The 16,078-nt window shown below is 40.5% G+C and overlaps 1 protein-coding gene across 4 annotated transcripts in view; it reads right to left on the bottom strand.

The window, feature by feature from the left end:
* Nucleotides 1-6,476: 6,476 nt before the first annotated feature.
* Nucleotides 6,477-16,078, bottom strand: part of LOC147616718 (endoribonuclease) — a 74,949-nt gene continuing 65,347 nt past the window's right edge. For 2 of the 4 annotated variants that reach the window (XM_086777792.1, XM_086777794.1), the window contains exons 8-13: nt 15,203-15,539; nt 14,772-15,103; nt 8,850-9,181; nt 8,443-8,749; nt 7,805-8,055; nt 6,477-6,789 (exon numbers count right to left, since the gene is read on the bottom strand). In XM_086777792.1, the coding sequence (XP_086633918.1) occupies nt 7,816-8,055; nt 8,443-8,749; nt 8,850-9,181; nt 14,772-15,103; nt 15,203-15,539 (1,548 nt within the window). In that variant the 3' untranslated portion in view covers nt 6,477-6,789; nt 7,805-7,815. Of the gene's footprint in view, nt 6,790-7,567; nt 8,056-8,442; nt 8,750-8,849; nt 9,182-14,771; nt 15,104-15,202; nt 15,540-16,078 lie in introns of those variants that run through there. The other 2 variants (XM_086777791.1, XM_086777793.1) reach the window with 1 other exon arrangement.

The following is a 16,078-nucleotide window of genomic DNA, read 5'->3' as shown; positions in this document are numbered from 1 at the left end:
GATCTGGTATATGTCAGCATAGAGGAGCGGGTGGCTGACATCTTCACGAAGTCATTAGGCATAGAGAAGCTCCACAGGTTTAGGAGCTTACTTGGAGTGCAGTGTGTGGAGTTGAGCTCGAGGGGGAGTGTTGAGATATCGAGCTCAACTGGTCAACACCACTATCTTCCATGCTCATGATGATGGCACATAGGGCATCTGAATCCCTTTGTCTCCAAGCTTGGATAAGGGCACCTTGATATTTTTCTCCTTTTTACTTTATTTTTCTTTTATTTTACTCATTTATTCTTTATTTTCTTCTATTGTTAGATCAAAGCAATAAAATCTAAGCCCCTTGGGCTCTAATTTCATGTAAATCACCCACAAACAAAGGTTTTGCTCTAGCAATAGATGAATATAGATTGTTTTAATGAAAAATAAAAAAAACTAGGGTTGTCCTACCAATAGATGAACATAGAATGTTTTAATACACAATAAACATCACATGGAAATTAAAAGGAACAAATAAACACATCCAAGGCTCTAAAACCATGTGTTTTTCAAAGTGTGATCTCCTAATCAACACCGAGTAACATTGTGTGATCCCAATAGCTTGGTATAAACGTAACAATGGTGCTAATCCCTAGGGGTCATTGGTTTATACTCAAACCACTTTCTCAAGTATTGGAGTTTAACATGCACCTTCCTTCCTTACAAGCACTTTCTCTTTGGAAAGAGATGGTTTGAGTGACAGATCACTTGTTTTCTTCATAAGAGGGAGACAGATTTTTCAATAATCACGATGTCGTTGCCCTTGACAACTAATCATGTATTGTGTTTTTGTATACTCTTTGAGGTTTTCTTCTTTTGGACCTCAGGTTCTAGTCTTTTATCCTTATGGGGGCTACTGTAGCCTTTGGGACTTGCACCTTAGCCTCTTTGGTGGCTAGCTTTGAGGTTGAAGCCTGAGCTTTTTGCTTCTTAGCTGGCTCGGATGTTTCCTTGGTAGCTACCCTTGTTTTTATGTGGCACCTTGTGATGGCATTAAAGGGAACTATATATAGGATTTTGAAAAACATGCACTTGATTTTGTGTTGGTTGAGAAGCATTTGGTATGGGGGATAGGGCTAGTGGTTTCTTTGGTGTCAGGAGCATAGGTTAGGGTGTCGGGTTTCCCTAGTACCAACAATGAGTTGTATCATGGTTCCCATGGTGTTGACAATGAGAGTGCTTGTATAATTTTGAAAAAATTCACACCAAACCATATCTCTTGTTGAAATAAATATTGGTATCCCGCTTGAGAAACTAGCTTGGCCCTACCACTTCTAGCCTAAAGAGTTGAGTAAATTTACTGCCAACACATCCATGCTCAAGTCCTTGGACTCTAGATGGTATTGGTTGCTCACCCTTGCACCTTGAGGCTTTGGAAGACAAGTCCCATATATCTTGGTTCATGTGGATGCGAGTTCTACATCCCTATCTTGCAGATTATCTACCAGGTCTATTACCTCATGAGACAACAACACACTCATTAAAGATGTAGTGTCTAGAGCTTTAAAGGTGTTCACGAAGCCTATTGCTTTTGAGACTCTTCATAAATTGATGAGCAATAAGTCATCTAGTCTTCATAGAGCGGATGCATTTCATGTGGAGATACTTGGTTCTATTAGCATTGTTTCTCGCTCCTCTTGTTTGAGGTGATAGATTTGTGCAATGGGGCTCCATCTGGCTCCACTCTGGATGTGAACCCCACAATATCCGTGTGTCTAAGAACCTCGTAGTTGGCCTTTTCTCTTAAACTGATGGCCTACTTTTCCTTCATGGTAAAGTCAAAATAAACAGATCTTGGTGGGATGATCAATCCTTTCCATGATCTAGCCAATTTGCTCAAACTTCTCTAGATATTGAATGGGATCTCTGGTTCCATCAAATCTAGTCATCATCATTGAGATGTGGATTGACTTTGATTTGCCCAACTCTGAGCAACCTCTAGGTATTATGTTTGTGACAATCCCCCTTCCCATTTCAAATGCCATCATAAGCATGCCTTCTACATATTCAATTGGTAGTAGAGTGGTTGCACAAAACCCTCTATTTCAGTGTTTAGGAATACTTGCCTCATGATGGGGTTAGACACTATGTGTGGTTTTTCCATTTGGTTTGCGGTAGTTCAAAAATTGGCTCTTTAGCCTTCCTTGCATTCCCTATTCATCGTCTAAACAAAGAAGAACTCAAACAAATTGGCTCTTTAGCCTTCCTTGGTTCCATGTGGTAAAGAAGTTTCTATAATGGCTCTAGTACAAAGTGAGAAACATGCTTACGTTAATGCGCTTGTTGTTGTGTATTTTCAGGAATACTCGCCTCTTGCTTAATGATACAGCAAAAGAGACGCGTCTCAATTATACTATAATTATGGTTATTGGGTTGCTTGGCTATGGTTAGCTTGGAATAAACGTAGCTCAAGATTGACACCAAATTTTTGAAACATTGTGGTATCCAAGGTGAATTAACGAATTCCTAAGGGTCTGAACCTTGTGGTCCTCCTTCTGCTCCTTCACTGGAGCTTCACCCAAAAATAGAGTAGTTTAATGTCTTTTTCATGAATTTTATGGTGTTATTGACAACGATAATTGGTGAATCTAGGCTTGGAGAATCGTGGGTGGCTCAAGTTTCCAGGTGTTTCCATGTTCCTCGGCTTATGTTTTTATTTTGTTGGCTCATTTCTTCCCAAAGTTCCTCATTGGGGAGAGGTAGATCCGAAGGAGTTTTACCTTCTTAACAAGGAAGCTCTCTATTGAGCGATAGTCGTTTGTTGCTGGGACTGAAGGCTAGGTGGGTTTCTGAAAGTGTGGTTTGATGCACTATAGTCGACTCTATTGTCATTTCTAAAAATTAGTCTAAATCATATTTGCATCAATGATTTCACTCTACTTAAACGATCTATAGTGCTTCCTAAAGCACGTCTGAAATTGATTGCGAACACGTCTATTACTCAAGCCTACATAAATATGTTTTTTTCACACAATGTTTTTTTAGTTTTGAGAATTTTTTTGGCCTCACGTCTTTTTTGGTATAGACTAGACTCACATGCTCTATTTTTCTAAAATACGCCTACATGGAGAAAAAAATTATATGCACTAGGCTTATGACAAGATTAGTGTGTAATTATCAAACAATAATTATACTAATTTAATGTCCCAAAAATTACAAAAGACAAGCATTCTTCTTGGAAATTATAGCTGGTACAGATTGCATGATTAAAAAATCTTTAAATAAAGGATATGAGTAGGTATGTCCTTACAAGGCTTTAAGGCTGTAATAATTGGTTGATACAATATTAGGTATACCTATCTCTAAACGCACGCTTGGGTGACTCACATCTGTTGACTCATACTCAAGATTCATACCTTATGTGTCGAGGTTCACAACTCACATATGTTGACTCGTGTGTTTAACTCGTGTCTTTTTTTCCCAGATTGTATGCTCATGTCTCTCAACCCGACAACTCGTTTGACTTAGTTTTTTGAGTTTGAGGTTTTTGAAACTGGATGAGAGATAATTAAGGATCATATTCCTAGTTAATGGTGATTGTACTAAAGTTTAAGCGTTTTTATTGGATTTATATGCTTCTAAGCTACCAATTTAGACAATGCATGGCTCCAAAAGCGTATGTTTTTGGAAGTGTGACCTCTTAATCAACACCCAATAATATTGGAAGACCCTAATAAGTTAGAATGGACAGATGAAAAAAACTACATCATAGGCTAGTCCTTGGTAGTAGCACCAAATATTGGGTGACCCTAATAACTTAGAATGGACGGATGAAAGAAGCTACACCCTAGGCTAATATCTGATAATAGCACCAAATATGTTCAAGTAAAGATCTTACCATAGCCTTGCAAAAGCATGTGTCGTTGGGTCTTGCCTTAGGCCCGCAGTTGCAACTTCCCTATATGGGTGTACTACCTCGTCCACCATCACGTCCTCACTCCATTGCCATACCGGAATACTCCTTGCCAATGAGATGTAAGAAGATCTCTCTATGCCTAGATGGAGACAAAAGGAGATTATCTTTGTAATGCTTCTCTCTCAAAAAGACGGAGGGAAAAAGAGGAAGCTAATGCAAGAGAGAATCCTACAAACAAACCTGTCTAGCATGCATCCATCAAGAAAGCAAAATCTAATAGCACACAAGCAAGCAAGAGTAGAGAAAAAGGAGAACTCACAAGTACTATATTGCAAGGGAATGAATGTGTATTTCTTATTGTCAAAAATGACTTATATACAAGTGACTAGTTTTCGCACTATGCCAAACTTAAAAATGGTATGGTCTCTATTACTAGTCTTAAGCACAAGGTATGGCCGCTATATGTTTCAGTGTCGTCTTACAAAAGATAAGTGTTTCTTTGAGTAGGTATGATGGCAAAACGCCTTACGGTAGGTTGGATGGGTGAAACCATGTAAACCTGTAGAGTGGTTGTTGACACTTCTTCTATAGTCACATTTGAGGTTCTATGTTCCATTCAAGAGTCTCTATTTCTAGCTTGACGTGAAGATGTAATAAAAGACTAAGTTAATATTTCTACAACTTCTAGTTGGATTTATGTAAATGAGCCACATTTTCAATTTCTTCTTGCATTTGAGGTAAATTTAAAACATTTTGGTAACAATTGGTGGATGCGTAGTGATGTTGGTTGAGGGGATCGATGTGTTGCACCACAAGTTTGATCCTCGTTGCCTGCACTTGCATCAATGAGACAATAATTGGACAAGGGGAGGACCTAATCGTGTGTAGAAGATGAAAACTTTCTTAAATAAAAGAAAGTATTGGCAATGGTTGAAAAGCTCTTCAAAGTGGTAAGCTGTTCAAACTTCAAATATGCGTGCTAATGTGTTAGAATGTGTGCACTTGGAAGTGTGAAACATCTGAATGTTGTGAACTCCTATGTGAAATGATCTAAAGATAGTCCAAGGTTTGTGTTTGCTCGACTAGGCAGCTATGGTCCCATACACACATGGTCAAGGTGAGTACAACCTACTTGAGTATTCAGCATGTGGACACAAGATTGTATGGAACCAGTCTTGGGGGATATGGGCAAGCTCATGAGTAATAGATTGCAAACACAAGTGGGATCTAGTCCAATTGACCATAGTTGGCCTTAGTTGGCTACCAAAACCATAAATATCCCCCCTAGGTTTTCACAATTTGTTAACGAGTCATTTCAAGCACATCGGTGAGAACACATTGGTGAGAAGCTCATCCATCAACGGAAAGAGATGAGCCGAGCATAGGTGGAGAGATAGAGAAGGTTGTCATAATCACTTGTCTTTTAAAAATATATTCATGGTGTTAATCCTGTTGCAATCACATGAAAACATTATGATTTGGTTAAAACTACAAAAAGGGGGGGGGGGGGGGGTTACATCTTTGAACAAAATAGAGAGAAGGGGGAGAACTTTAGGAGACTTCAAAGATGGATGTGCCTTGGTGAATAGAATATAGTCCACTTGTGTAAGGGGTTGGCTAACTCTTCGAGTGTATTGATTTGGCATTCAATTTTTTAGTAAAAACAAATGGTATAGAGATACCAAGACTACCCTATTCTATTGGGAGTACCACACAATTTGACTCTTGGAGCAATGTTTTAGCAATATGGCTAGTTGCCCACAATAAACTATTACATATCCTTTTAAAGTAAAAGAACAATTAGAGAAGCACAAAAGCTCTCCCACCAATGTTCTGTTTTTTATAGTAGAGAGATTGCATCTCATAGATATCACGAAAAGCATTAAAATAGTACCATAAGGGTGTTTTTGGTATGAAAAAAATCAGAATGAGGCTCAATAGATGATAACTATATCATGGAAGATCTTCAAGCCCAAAAGAAAATGTGACTCTCCCACAAAGCAATGTAATATATTCACTGTTTTTCTTAATCAATACCGCATTGGTCATAATCACATTATTGAAAGACAACAGATTTGCACAGATTCTTGGAAGCTAGAAAGAATTTACGGGTTCATGTTTCTAATCAGAGTACCAATATCCATTTGTCACTATTGCAATGTTCACATGTTTTACACTATAATGTGACTAGCACACAACATGTGGCTATCACTTTTCTTGTGATTTACCCCACGAGGAAAAAAAACCTACTCTTCAAAACACAACTAAACTAATACAACTCAAGTGTTGCAATTTTAATACATCATCATCATCCTACATGTATTTTATCCAGTCAATTTGTCTTTCTTTAGTTGTGTATGGGCACCCAACCACTTAAGACACACAATAGGGTAAGCACCAAGTAAAATTTTGTTTGTCAAGCAACCCTTTTTGAAAATTCCCACATAACCATCTTTCAAAGACTATTGCTTCAAAATGTGCATGAACAAAAAACATCAGATGACCTAAGAATTAATGTGCCAATATCAAAATTTCCTTAAAACACTCCTCGTTAAAAACAGAAACCAAAACTAAAAGCCTCAGAAAAAAATTTCAATCTCATAACCCCAGCGAAAAATCTTCACATTAAGCACCACCAAAATCCTAACAGTCTTCCCACCATCAGATTACCCTATACTCAGTACATTAACAAACTTAAATGGAACAATGATACTTCACAATCATAGCAAGGCTTTGAGAACAAAACTTACCAATCTACAAAAAGAGCTGGGACACAAGGAAGAAAGCTTTTAGATGAGATCCGCAAATCCCCATATGCCCAACGTCCAGAAATACTTGTCAGGCGTAACCATCCACTTGGGGAAGGTATAGAATGTCCATTGTTGTGTGTCCAGGGCTTATGCCTAAGGAAAGTATTAAAAAGCACCTTAGCCATTTTATTGCAGAAGTCCTTAAACCAAAATCAAAATACTCTATTACTTTGTAATCCAAAGACAACTAAAATGCATAATTCCTCACATCACTTGGCCCTGCAGTTATTGTTGCCTGAGTAGATATTATCGTTTGGCCTTCTAACATATTTGGCCCCACGCAAACACTGACATTAACAAGTGCACCCACTATAGTGCATTGTGAAGCTTTAAAAAAATTACTTCCTAACAAAAGCTATTCAGCTTCTTGTCGAGATGGTGGAAGTGACCATTAATGGTACAAAGACTAGATTGTTCACCAAAACCTTTTTCTATTCGACCAAAACCGTGTGGCTAACAATATTTATTACCTCAAAATCTCAACACATGGTCTTTCAGAAACTCTCAGCTAGGTAGATGGTTCTTCGAGTCACACCATGTTTCACTTTTCCTCTGGATTTAACCACAATCTGCAGAACAGAGGCCTATGTAAAAGCCAGCAAGTTTCCACTCTGATACACATGGCACTTCTGCTTCATCTCCTTCTGACTCCAATTTTCATTCAAAATCTTGTATGTCATGTAAGAACTTTGAATTCAAAATCTTGTATGTCATGTAAGAACTTTGAATAAACCCGATCTTTTCCACGTGTATCCACTCAGAGAAAATTGTACTCGACGAAGCAAAGTAACCTTCCATGACCAGTGTGGGGACTGTGTGAGCGAGAGGGTACGTTTCACCCCCAAAAAAAAAGGTGTGTGCGTGCGGGTAAGTCAGTCAACCTACCATCTCTTTATTGTCAAAAGGAGAGGAGCTGGAGCACCTATCTATGCATGACAGTAAGACGTGGCCCTCTAATCATAAAATCAACTTGAAGCAGCCTGAATACAAGCATGCTCACTACTTGAGTACAAATTGAGCAGAGTGGAATTTGAGAGCACGTTGATAATTTAAAATAACCATCAGAACCTGAATTCAGAGATGATGTTAATTTGAATGTAAAACGCACCAACTAAAACCTTATAGAAGAGCTAAGAGATCAAGAGTGATCAAGTCATCCATGTTCGTATTTTTTCCTGTTCTCAGTACAGGAAGAAACAGGGGCTCGAGTGAGCTGAGCCCCGAATTGTTAGGATAAGGCAATGGTTTGTCTTGGGTGGTGCAAACTGAGGAGCTGAGAGCTTCATTGACTGCATACTTCCAAGCTTCCAATACCATGGCATGCGAAATTCTTTCTGCTACGAACATGATACGCAATGCCTGCACAGCAAAAAGTAAATTTCAAGAGGAACAAAAGGTCTGACATTTTATATTGCCATGGACAAATTACCACATGCATGTGTGCACAGGCCAGTGATACGCATAAGAACCAACCACCTAATTATGGCATGCACATGCGCGCACACATTCTAGGTTTGTTGTGCCTGGAACTCTGGCATGAAAAAAGCAAAGCATGGATATGCATTAGATCATCTTTAAGAGGATAACCATTAAACAGTTATTGGTATGTTATTATTATCTTTAAGAGGGTAACCATTAAACAGTTGTTGGTATGTTATTATTATCACATGCACATATGCAAAAGAGTGACCTACTCAGAAAGACCAAAAAAAAAAAGGCATAATTATACCATCCAAAAAAACCTACCAATACATTCTCCCACTGTAAGCTAGCTTGAGCCAGCAGTTCCGAGAAAGCTTGTAAGCACAATTTCAACTCCCCACAGATATATGGCAAAGATTCAAAGTAAAGAGCAGAGAAGGCACTTTTGTTGTGAACACATTCCAGTTTGCTTTTCTGAGAAACAGAAAAAAAAACCCTGCACAAACGCCCTGAAACAATGGTGCCTTGGCAGGCTTCACCACATCCAGTTCTTTTCAGTCTCAAGTTTCCATCTACACACTCTTCACCATGAGCTGGCACGTAGAGGAAAGGCTCCACTTCCAGTGCTGCCCTGCAAAATCCCACCAATTACAACGTTATACTGGTCTAAAACCAAGTGACAATAGCATTGATCCCATATACAAAATGTTTCTGTGGAGTCGCTCACACACCCTTTAGGTAATGCTGGAACTTGCACATACAGGACTGGAACAGCATGTGACCATGGCACTCCAGCATCATTTCCTTGTCCATGAGACTGCAGGAACTTCTCCAGAACTATTCCAGCTTCTTTCCTTTCTAAAAGACCAACTGAGGATGAACAATAAATCAAGATGCTTACAGAAGAATGCATCACATTTGCTGAGAACACTTGCGCAACAGCTTCACAGTTTTTAAATGCCTGGTTCATCTCTGAAGCCGCCCCTCCAGAAACAAGAGCCATTGTCGGAGGATCAAGCCCCAGCTGGCCTGCCATATAAAGCATGCCATGGAAAAGTGTAGCCTGCAGCAGTAGCTTTTTCCGAGTAAGATACAACATTCGACACAACAAAGACCAAGTCTAAGGAGCAAGACTAGGTGCATTTTTATTAAAAGGCAAGTTTATTACTGATTCATTTCATTACCAAAATAACAGTTGTTTTGATAGAAGATCATAAACGCACTCCATAATCCTAAACAGTTAGGGAGCTTTCTGTGCTGTTTTGTTGTTTCACACAGCAATCAACCATGCATACAGCTTGGCCTGTGCCTCCAAGAAAGCACCAACAAAAAGCCTTGTAATTTTTCTATCTTTTTCCTTGTAAAACGTCACTACTTAAACAAAAAGGTTTGTCAGACTTGCATTGCCCTGGGATAAAGCACAGACAGATCAATATAGCCATCTAAGGAGTGCCGAGCATGCTAAGAATTGAGCCTAACAACAAAATCAAAACCTTCATGAGTCAAAAATTATAAATGATTCAGATTTTTAACGTTGACGTTTGGCAAAGGAAGGAAGATAGGATGGGAAAGGATGTCTCGATGTCATAAAAGGCCTCGCTCATAAAGGCATCTAGCACATAAGAGGATGTCATGCAGCCCTCCAAAAGTCTAGCTTGATTGAAATCTGGAAAGATTTCACTGCCAAAGGAGATGCCCTACAGGAAAACAAAAAACCTTGATGGTTCTTCGCATTTCTTGATAGATTGGGAGCACGATTGAGCATATTTAAGCGTCTCTCGAGCATATAAAATAACAAGAACATGTTGGAAAGTGTTTTCACAAAAAGAGGGGATTCTAAGCTTGAAAGTGGACTTAGAACTCTCGAGTGTTCGCACACGCATATGTACCTGCATTCATACATGTATATATAGAAATACACATACATACACAAAATACACATTCATACATAATATGCATGTGTCCAAGATTCTCACTTTTGCATGCTTTTCATGCACCACGCACCTATTCTTACCCTTAATCCCAAGATGCATTTGATTGGACTATGGTCATAAACCATATAATATCCAACAAACCCTCCCTCAATCAAATGCAATCTACAATAACATCTTGATGGAATTCACATAATTACTTGGAAAGTGTTTCCACATATGAGAATACCCCACCTCAGCCTTGGGAAGACAACAAAAATAGGACCATCATGCCCTACCCAAGTCAATACATTGATTCTTACAAGCGAGTTACAAATTTATGCCAAAGAAATTGAGATGTGGTATGTTTGAATCCTTGAAGATAACCAAGTCCGGAAAACTAGTCCCCATTCGATTATTCATACTGAATCATGTGTGTTGATTGTACGATTATACATATGTGGTAGTGACTCTATGAAACACGGGTTACCAGGGGCACTTTTTCCCTTTACACATTATAGAGATTTTTTTCCTCTGAACATCTGGTGTGTCCGGACACCTATACTTTTACATTTCGGATTTGTACTTTAGGGTACTTGTGGCTGTACACATCTTATCACTTCATTCTAGTATATCCACGCTTCCAAGCTCTCTATTGCTCCCTACTTTGTGCTCTTGCTGTTTTCTGTGTATCTTTGCCGAGCATTAGAGTTTCTCAGAACCCAATAGTGGTATCAAAGCTCTAGGATGATTTTGCCTCGAGCGTTAGTGCGCAGCGGCCGAATTTTTGGTTGATGTCGCCGCCTCATACCCAACCGTTCATCTTCGCGCCGCCTCGTACCATCCGTGCGCCTGCATGAGCCCGTACCCCATACCCGACCATACGTCCTCACATTGTCGCAAACCTGTTCGTATATTCTCGCATGACAGCAGTACAGTTGGCGTACTTGCAATCCGTACCGTTCGTACCATCAATTGCATGTGTACTTGCAACACTTGCACATCTCAATTTTTGGGGCTTTCTACAATTACAGCACAAATTGGGGCATTCAAGGTAACAAAATTTCTCGTCAATTCTACTTTCAACTATCAATTTCTCTCCCTACAAGGCTTTTCTGCAGTTGACTGCTACAAGGCAGTTTGCAACGTGTTGCATTTCCGAAGGGAAAGTTAACAGAAAGCATTTCGGTAATTGTGTGCATTGTTGCCCATGCATTTGCAGTTACAAACGGCACAAAATGTTGATGTATTTGGTGTTTTGGCACACGAAGAGAGGCTTGACGGGAGTAATTACTCCTTGTCGAGCTTTATGATCAAAAACTTGCTTGTGGCCAAGGGCCTATGGTGATACCCATCCTACAAACATTGCGCCTAGCACACCTCAAAGAGGTGATGGGCGAGGTGGTCAACACGTCCAAGCCCAACCTGCTACGCCCTCACATGAGCAAAGAAGATGGGATGCAAGAGATGCACAGGCCATATCCTTAATTGCTTTGTCGGTCAAGAGGTCAATTATACCTCATATCTGGTCTTGTAGGACATCAAAGCATGCTTGGGATACTTTGGAGACCATGTACCAGGCTAGGAATGAGACCACGATTGTGTATTTGAAAAGACAACTTGATGGTATGCATATGAATGAGGGGCACGGATCACTTGATGAAGATCAGATGAAGAGATTCTGGACATGAAGATCAGATGAAGAGATTCTGGACAACCAACTAGTGTCTACGACACTTAACTCTTTGCATGAGTCATACTTGAGCTTCCACACTCAACCTGTCTATGAGGGGAAACCCAAACCCACTCACATTCCAAGAATCGGTGGGGATTTTGATGTAAGAAGGAAGAACATGTTTATAGGAATGTGTGGCCATGATCAGGCATTTGTGGCACATAACAAAGGCAAAGGAAAAACAGGTGGCTATAACCAAGGGCTGATTCCGGACAGCCATCAAACAAGGAGAAGGATGATGCATGTGAGCCCAAGAAAAAGGAAAAATGTCATTAGCCAGGGAATTATATTGATGAATGCAGAAAGAGGATAGTTAAAGAGAAGAAGAAAGAATCCGGTATGGTTGTCGGTGACTCGTCTACTAATCCTGTAGGTAAAGATGATGCATCATCAAATTATGTGCAGGATGATTGGGCTTTTATTGTATGCAGTTACGATGCTTCTCGAGAGCATATGTCTCTCAGTCTGGATAAGAAACAAGTTGTATGGTATCTTGATAGTTGGGCCTCTACTGACACATCACCTCCAGGAGGGATTTGTTCACAAAGGTAGGGTTGCCCTACAAGGTAAGGTCTCATGTGCAAATAATCATCCTAATCCTGTGAAAGGGATTGGTGAGATTGTACTCACAACAGCTGATGGTACAGATTTATGCTTGCCAAATGTACTTTATGTGCCTGGGATTATTGTTGTCAGTGTCCTCTTTTGCTCAAAGAGAATCTGTTGCCAATTTCAAGGATGACAAATGCATAGTGAGACCGAGGAAAGGACTATGTGATAGTCACTTCTAGGACACTATACCATGGACTCTATCATCTTGATAGTTTTGGAAAGAGAGCACGTGATGCTTGTGTGATTACTACATCTACTCCTACCATGCAAGAGGCAGAGTTGTGGCATGCCAAGTTTGGGCATGTGAATTATGGCAGTACGATGCTCTGCCAAAAGCAACAAATGGTGCATGACATGCCACATGTTGAACTACCTCCCATACATGTATGTGAGGGATGCATTCTTGGCAAAAACGCATCGTAATGCTTACCCAAAGGATGGTTCGGCGAGAGCTGATCAAAAATTACAGCACATACACAGTGATGTATGTGGTCCCATCACTTGGAAAGCATATGTACTTTGTAGCATTCATAGATGATTACTCCAAATTTTCTTGGGTATACCCTTTGACAACAAAATCGGAGGGTTTTGTTGTCAAAGGGTATGTTGTCAAAGGGTATACCCTTTGACAACAAAACCCTCTGTTCTGATAGAGAGGGGGAGTGTATGTCTGATGCTTTCAACGCATACTTGGCTGAAAAAGGCATTAAGCACCAATGTAGCATGCCATACACACCACAACAGAATGGTGTTGCAAAAAGGAAGAACAAGTTCTTGAGATGTATGGTCAAGGGCAACGCTTTGCCTCATAAATTATGCATGGAGGCAATCATGTGTGCTACACATCTTTTGAATATATGCCCTAGAAAAGGATTGAAAACCATCACTCCATATGAGGCCTACTATGATAAAAAGCCTAAAGTTGATTATATGTCTAATGCTTTCAAAGCATACTCAGCTGAAAAAGGTATTAAGCACCAATGTACCATGCCATACACACCACAACAGAATGGTGTTGCAAAAAGGAAGAACACGTCCTTGATGGAGATGGCCAAATGTATGGTCAAAAGCAAGGCTTTGCCTCATGAATTCTGGATGGAGACAATCATGTGTGCTATGCATGTTTTGCACAAATTTGTGCAAGATTCAGAGAATCTGAAATCTGCACAGGAATCAAAGAATCAGAAGTTGATGCCCTCCAGTCCAGTCATTGAATTTGCATCTTCGCCCGACTTCCTTAACAGCAACCACCCTGGTTTGGGAGCATTCTCCACTGGTGCAGAGAAGCAAGGCACCGTATCTTTGTGTTTTGCTACTAAGAGGCAATTACAACAGCGCCCAACTTGACCTTCAGCGCAAAACTGCAACAGCTGTGCGTGTTGTCCTCCCCGTGTACACACTACCCGTAAATCGGCGCACTCTGCAGCAACGTTTCTCCAGGCAATGAGTTTATCGTAATCAACAAAGAAACCCTAGAAGTTCTACTCCTAGAAATTGGAGAGCTTTGTTCAACCAAGCCTAACCCTAATCCTACACACAAAGAGCTTGATCATCTACATCTTGACAAGATTGGAAGAGAGACAAATCTGATAGGAATAATTGATGATTTTCATTAAACAAGAGCTTTCTTAACCCGTACACTAGGGCAGTCGGCCTTTGGTCCTTGCGCGGGCGTTGTGCGAGCACCCGAGTGTGTGTAGTACGACATCTTTTTGGGGCGAGGACCCCTAATTTGGGGCATCGACCTCGATATGCGTGCCAGAGCGCCAAAGGGGGGGGGAGGGGGAGAGAGAGCAGCTAAGGACACTCTACCCTCAAGAGTGAGAGTAGGCAAGAAATATTCTACAAAGGGCTTACTTGGAGATGGGAAAAAATGGGTTGCTGGGAGATGGCTTACTTGGAGATGGGAAAAAATGGGTTGCTCTGGGAAGGCTGTCGGGTATAGTACCGCACACCTAAAGTTAGGGTGCATGCATGCATGCACCCTAACCTTAGGAGTGTCACTTTGCAAACCCAAGATTCTCTCACTTTTGCATGCTTTCCATGCATGCACCCTAACCTTAGGAGTGTCACTTTGCAAACCCAAGATTCTCTCACTTTTGCATGCTTTCCATGCACCATGCACCTGCTCTTAACCTTAATCTCAGGATGCATTTAATTGGACTATGATCATAAATCATATAATATCCAACAACATGTACATAAATGCATACAAACACACATGCCAATATTTTTACTTCACCCCAAAGAGTACAAAATTTGGTCATACCAATTCCTAAAATGTCCTTGCAATCCTAAGCAGAAAACGACTAATTAACTGAACCAAAACCATATAGCTAACCTTCTAATTAGAATTCAAAGAAAAAAATCACTGAGAAGAGGCTCGGTTGGCAAACCTGGCTGTATGGCCCAATGCAGCTTGGTGCCCAGCAAGAGATGCTCTGAACATGAAGTACCTTCTTGTCCATTTCTTTGGCTGCAATAGCCTCCACCATAATCCTTCCCATATTACTATCCAGCAGTGCTAATCCCACAGTGCTTCTAGATGGCACACCTCTGACACACAACTTTTCCGTAATATTTTGCATATATGTCTGATTTGCCAAGGTAAAGGCACCCATATCATTGATGTAAAGGTGAATATAAAGCACATTCCCCCAGCTAAGATTGTCCCTTTTTAGTTCATCGTTGATTGAAGCCAACACAAAACCCAGCTCTTCCTCAATGCCTGTCCATCTCAAAAAAGGTGAAAAGTGAGATCTTGCCCTTACATGATCAAAAAGAAATTAAGATTTGGGTTTAGGATTTGGTGGTTGCGCAAGCTCACCATAAGCACTGATGCATGATCTCGTCCAGTTACTGAGAGTTACAAAACTGCCATGTCTTCGGGAAGCAGAGCAAAACTCCAATTCAGAATTATCATGTGACAATCGTTGCTTGACCGGCAAGAGCGTACAAGCATCATCCTCTTGTTGCTGCATGAGGTTCTTCTCAAAACTCCCTTCAACTTCTCTGACACAAGGTGCTAGGCCTGGCTGTTTTGATGAAGATTCCAAACTCTTGCATTCTAAGTGAAACTTGGAAGGATGCAGCACACCAACAGGTGCTATGGTATCAGGTGAATGTAGTATGATGTCAAAAGTATCCAGTACTATTTTGAAGTCCTGTTGCAAAGAACAGACACTTTAACAGCCTGATAAAGCTTTGATTATTTGTTTAATTATTTTGTTGAAATTCTATTCAGTTGCAAATCATGTGATGAGATCTGCCAATATGGTGCTCTATTGCTCTCAATTTGAGAGGTGGAAGCCCACTCTATGGCCTTCCTACAAGCGAGGTTACTCATCATCATCCACCTAGAGTCCCACAACATAGAGGGTTCCAATGGTGTCACAAGAAAATTGCAGTATGGTACGGCAGTGATATGATCAGGGACTAGAAACAACGGTGATTATGGTCCTCAAAACCTGTCAACAAATGAAGAGATCTCATCTATGTAGAGCCCAAATACTGTGGAAGAGAGTGGGCACCCCTGTTTGACCCCAGTGGTGCTGCCAATGGCTCTTGAAAGTCCCCCTGGTGGTGCCAAGCACTGACTCATAAAGAGCGAACACACCCCATATCATATCTGCTGAGAAGTGGAGTTCTTGTACCCAAGGGAGATTGATGGCCTTCCTGAAATCCACAAAGCAGCAGTGTACAT

This window comes from Cibotium barometz, chromosome 38 (genome assembly GCF_041138505.1).
Source record: "Cibotium barometz isolate CiBa-2024 chromosome 38, ASM4113850v1, whole genome shotgun sequence".
Lineage (NCBI taxonomy): Eukaryota > Viridiplantae > Streptophyta > Polypodiopsida > Cyatheales > Cibotiaceae > Cibotium > Cibotium barometz.
Note: the sequence above shows the minus strand (reverse complement) of the source record. Positions and strands in the feature narration are given on the sequence as shown.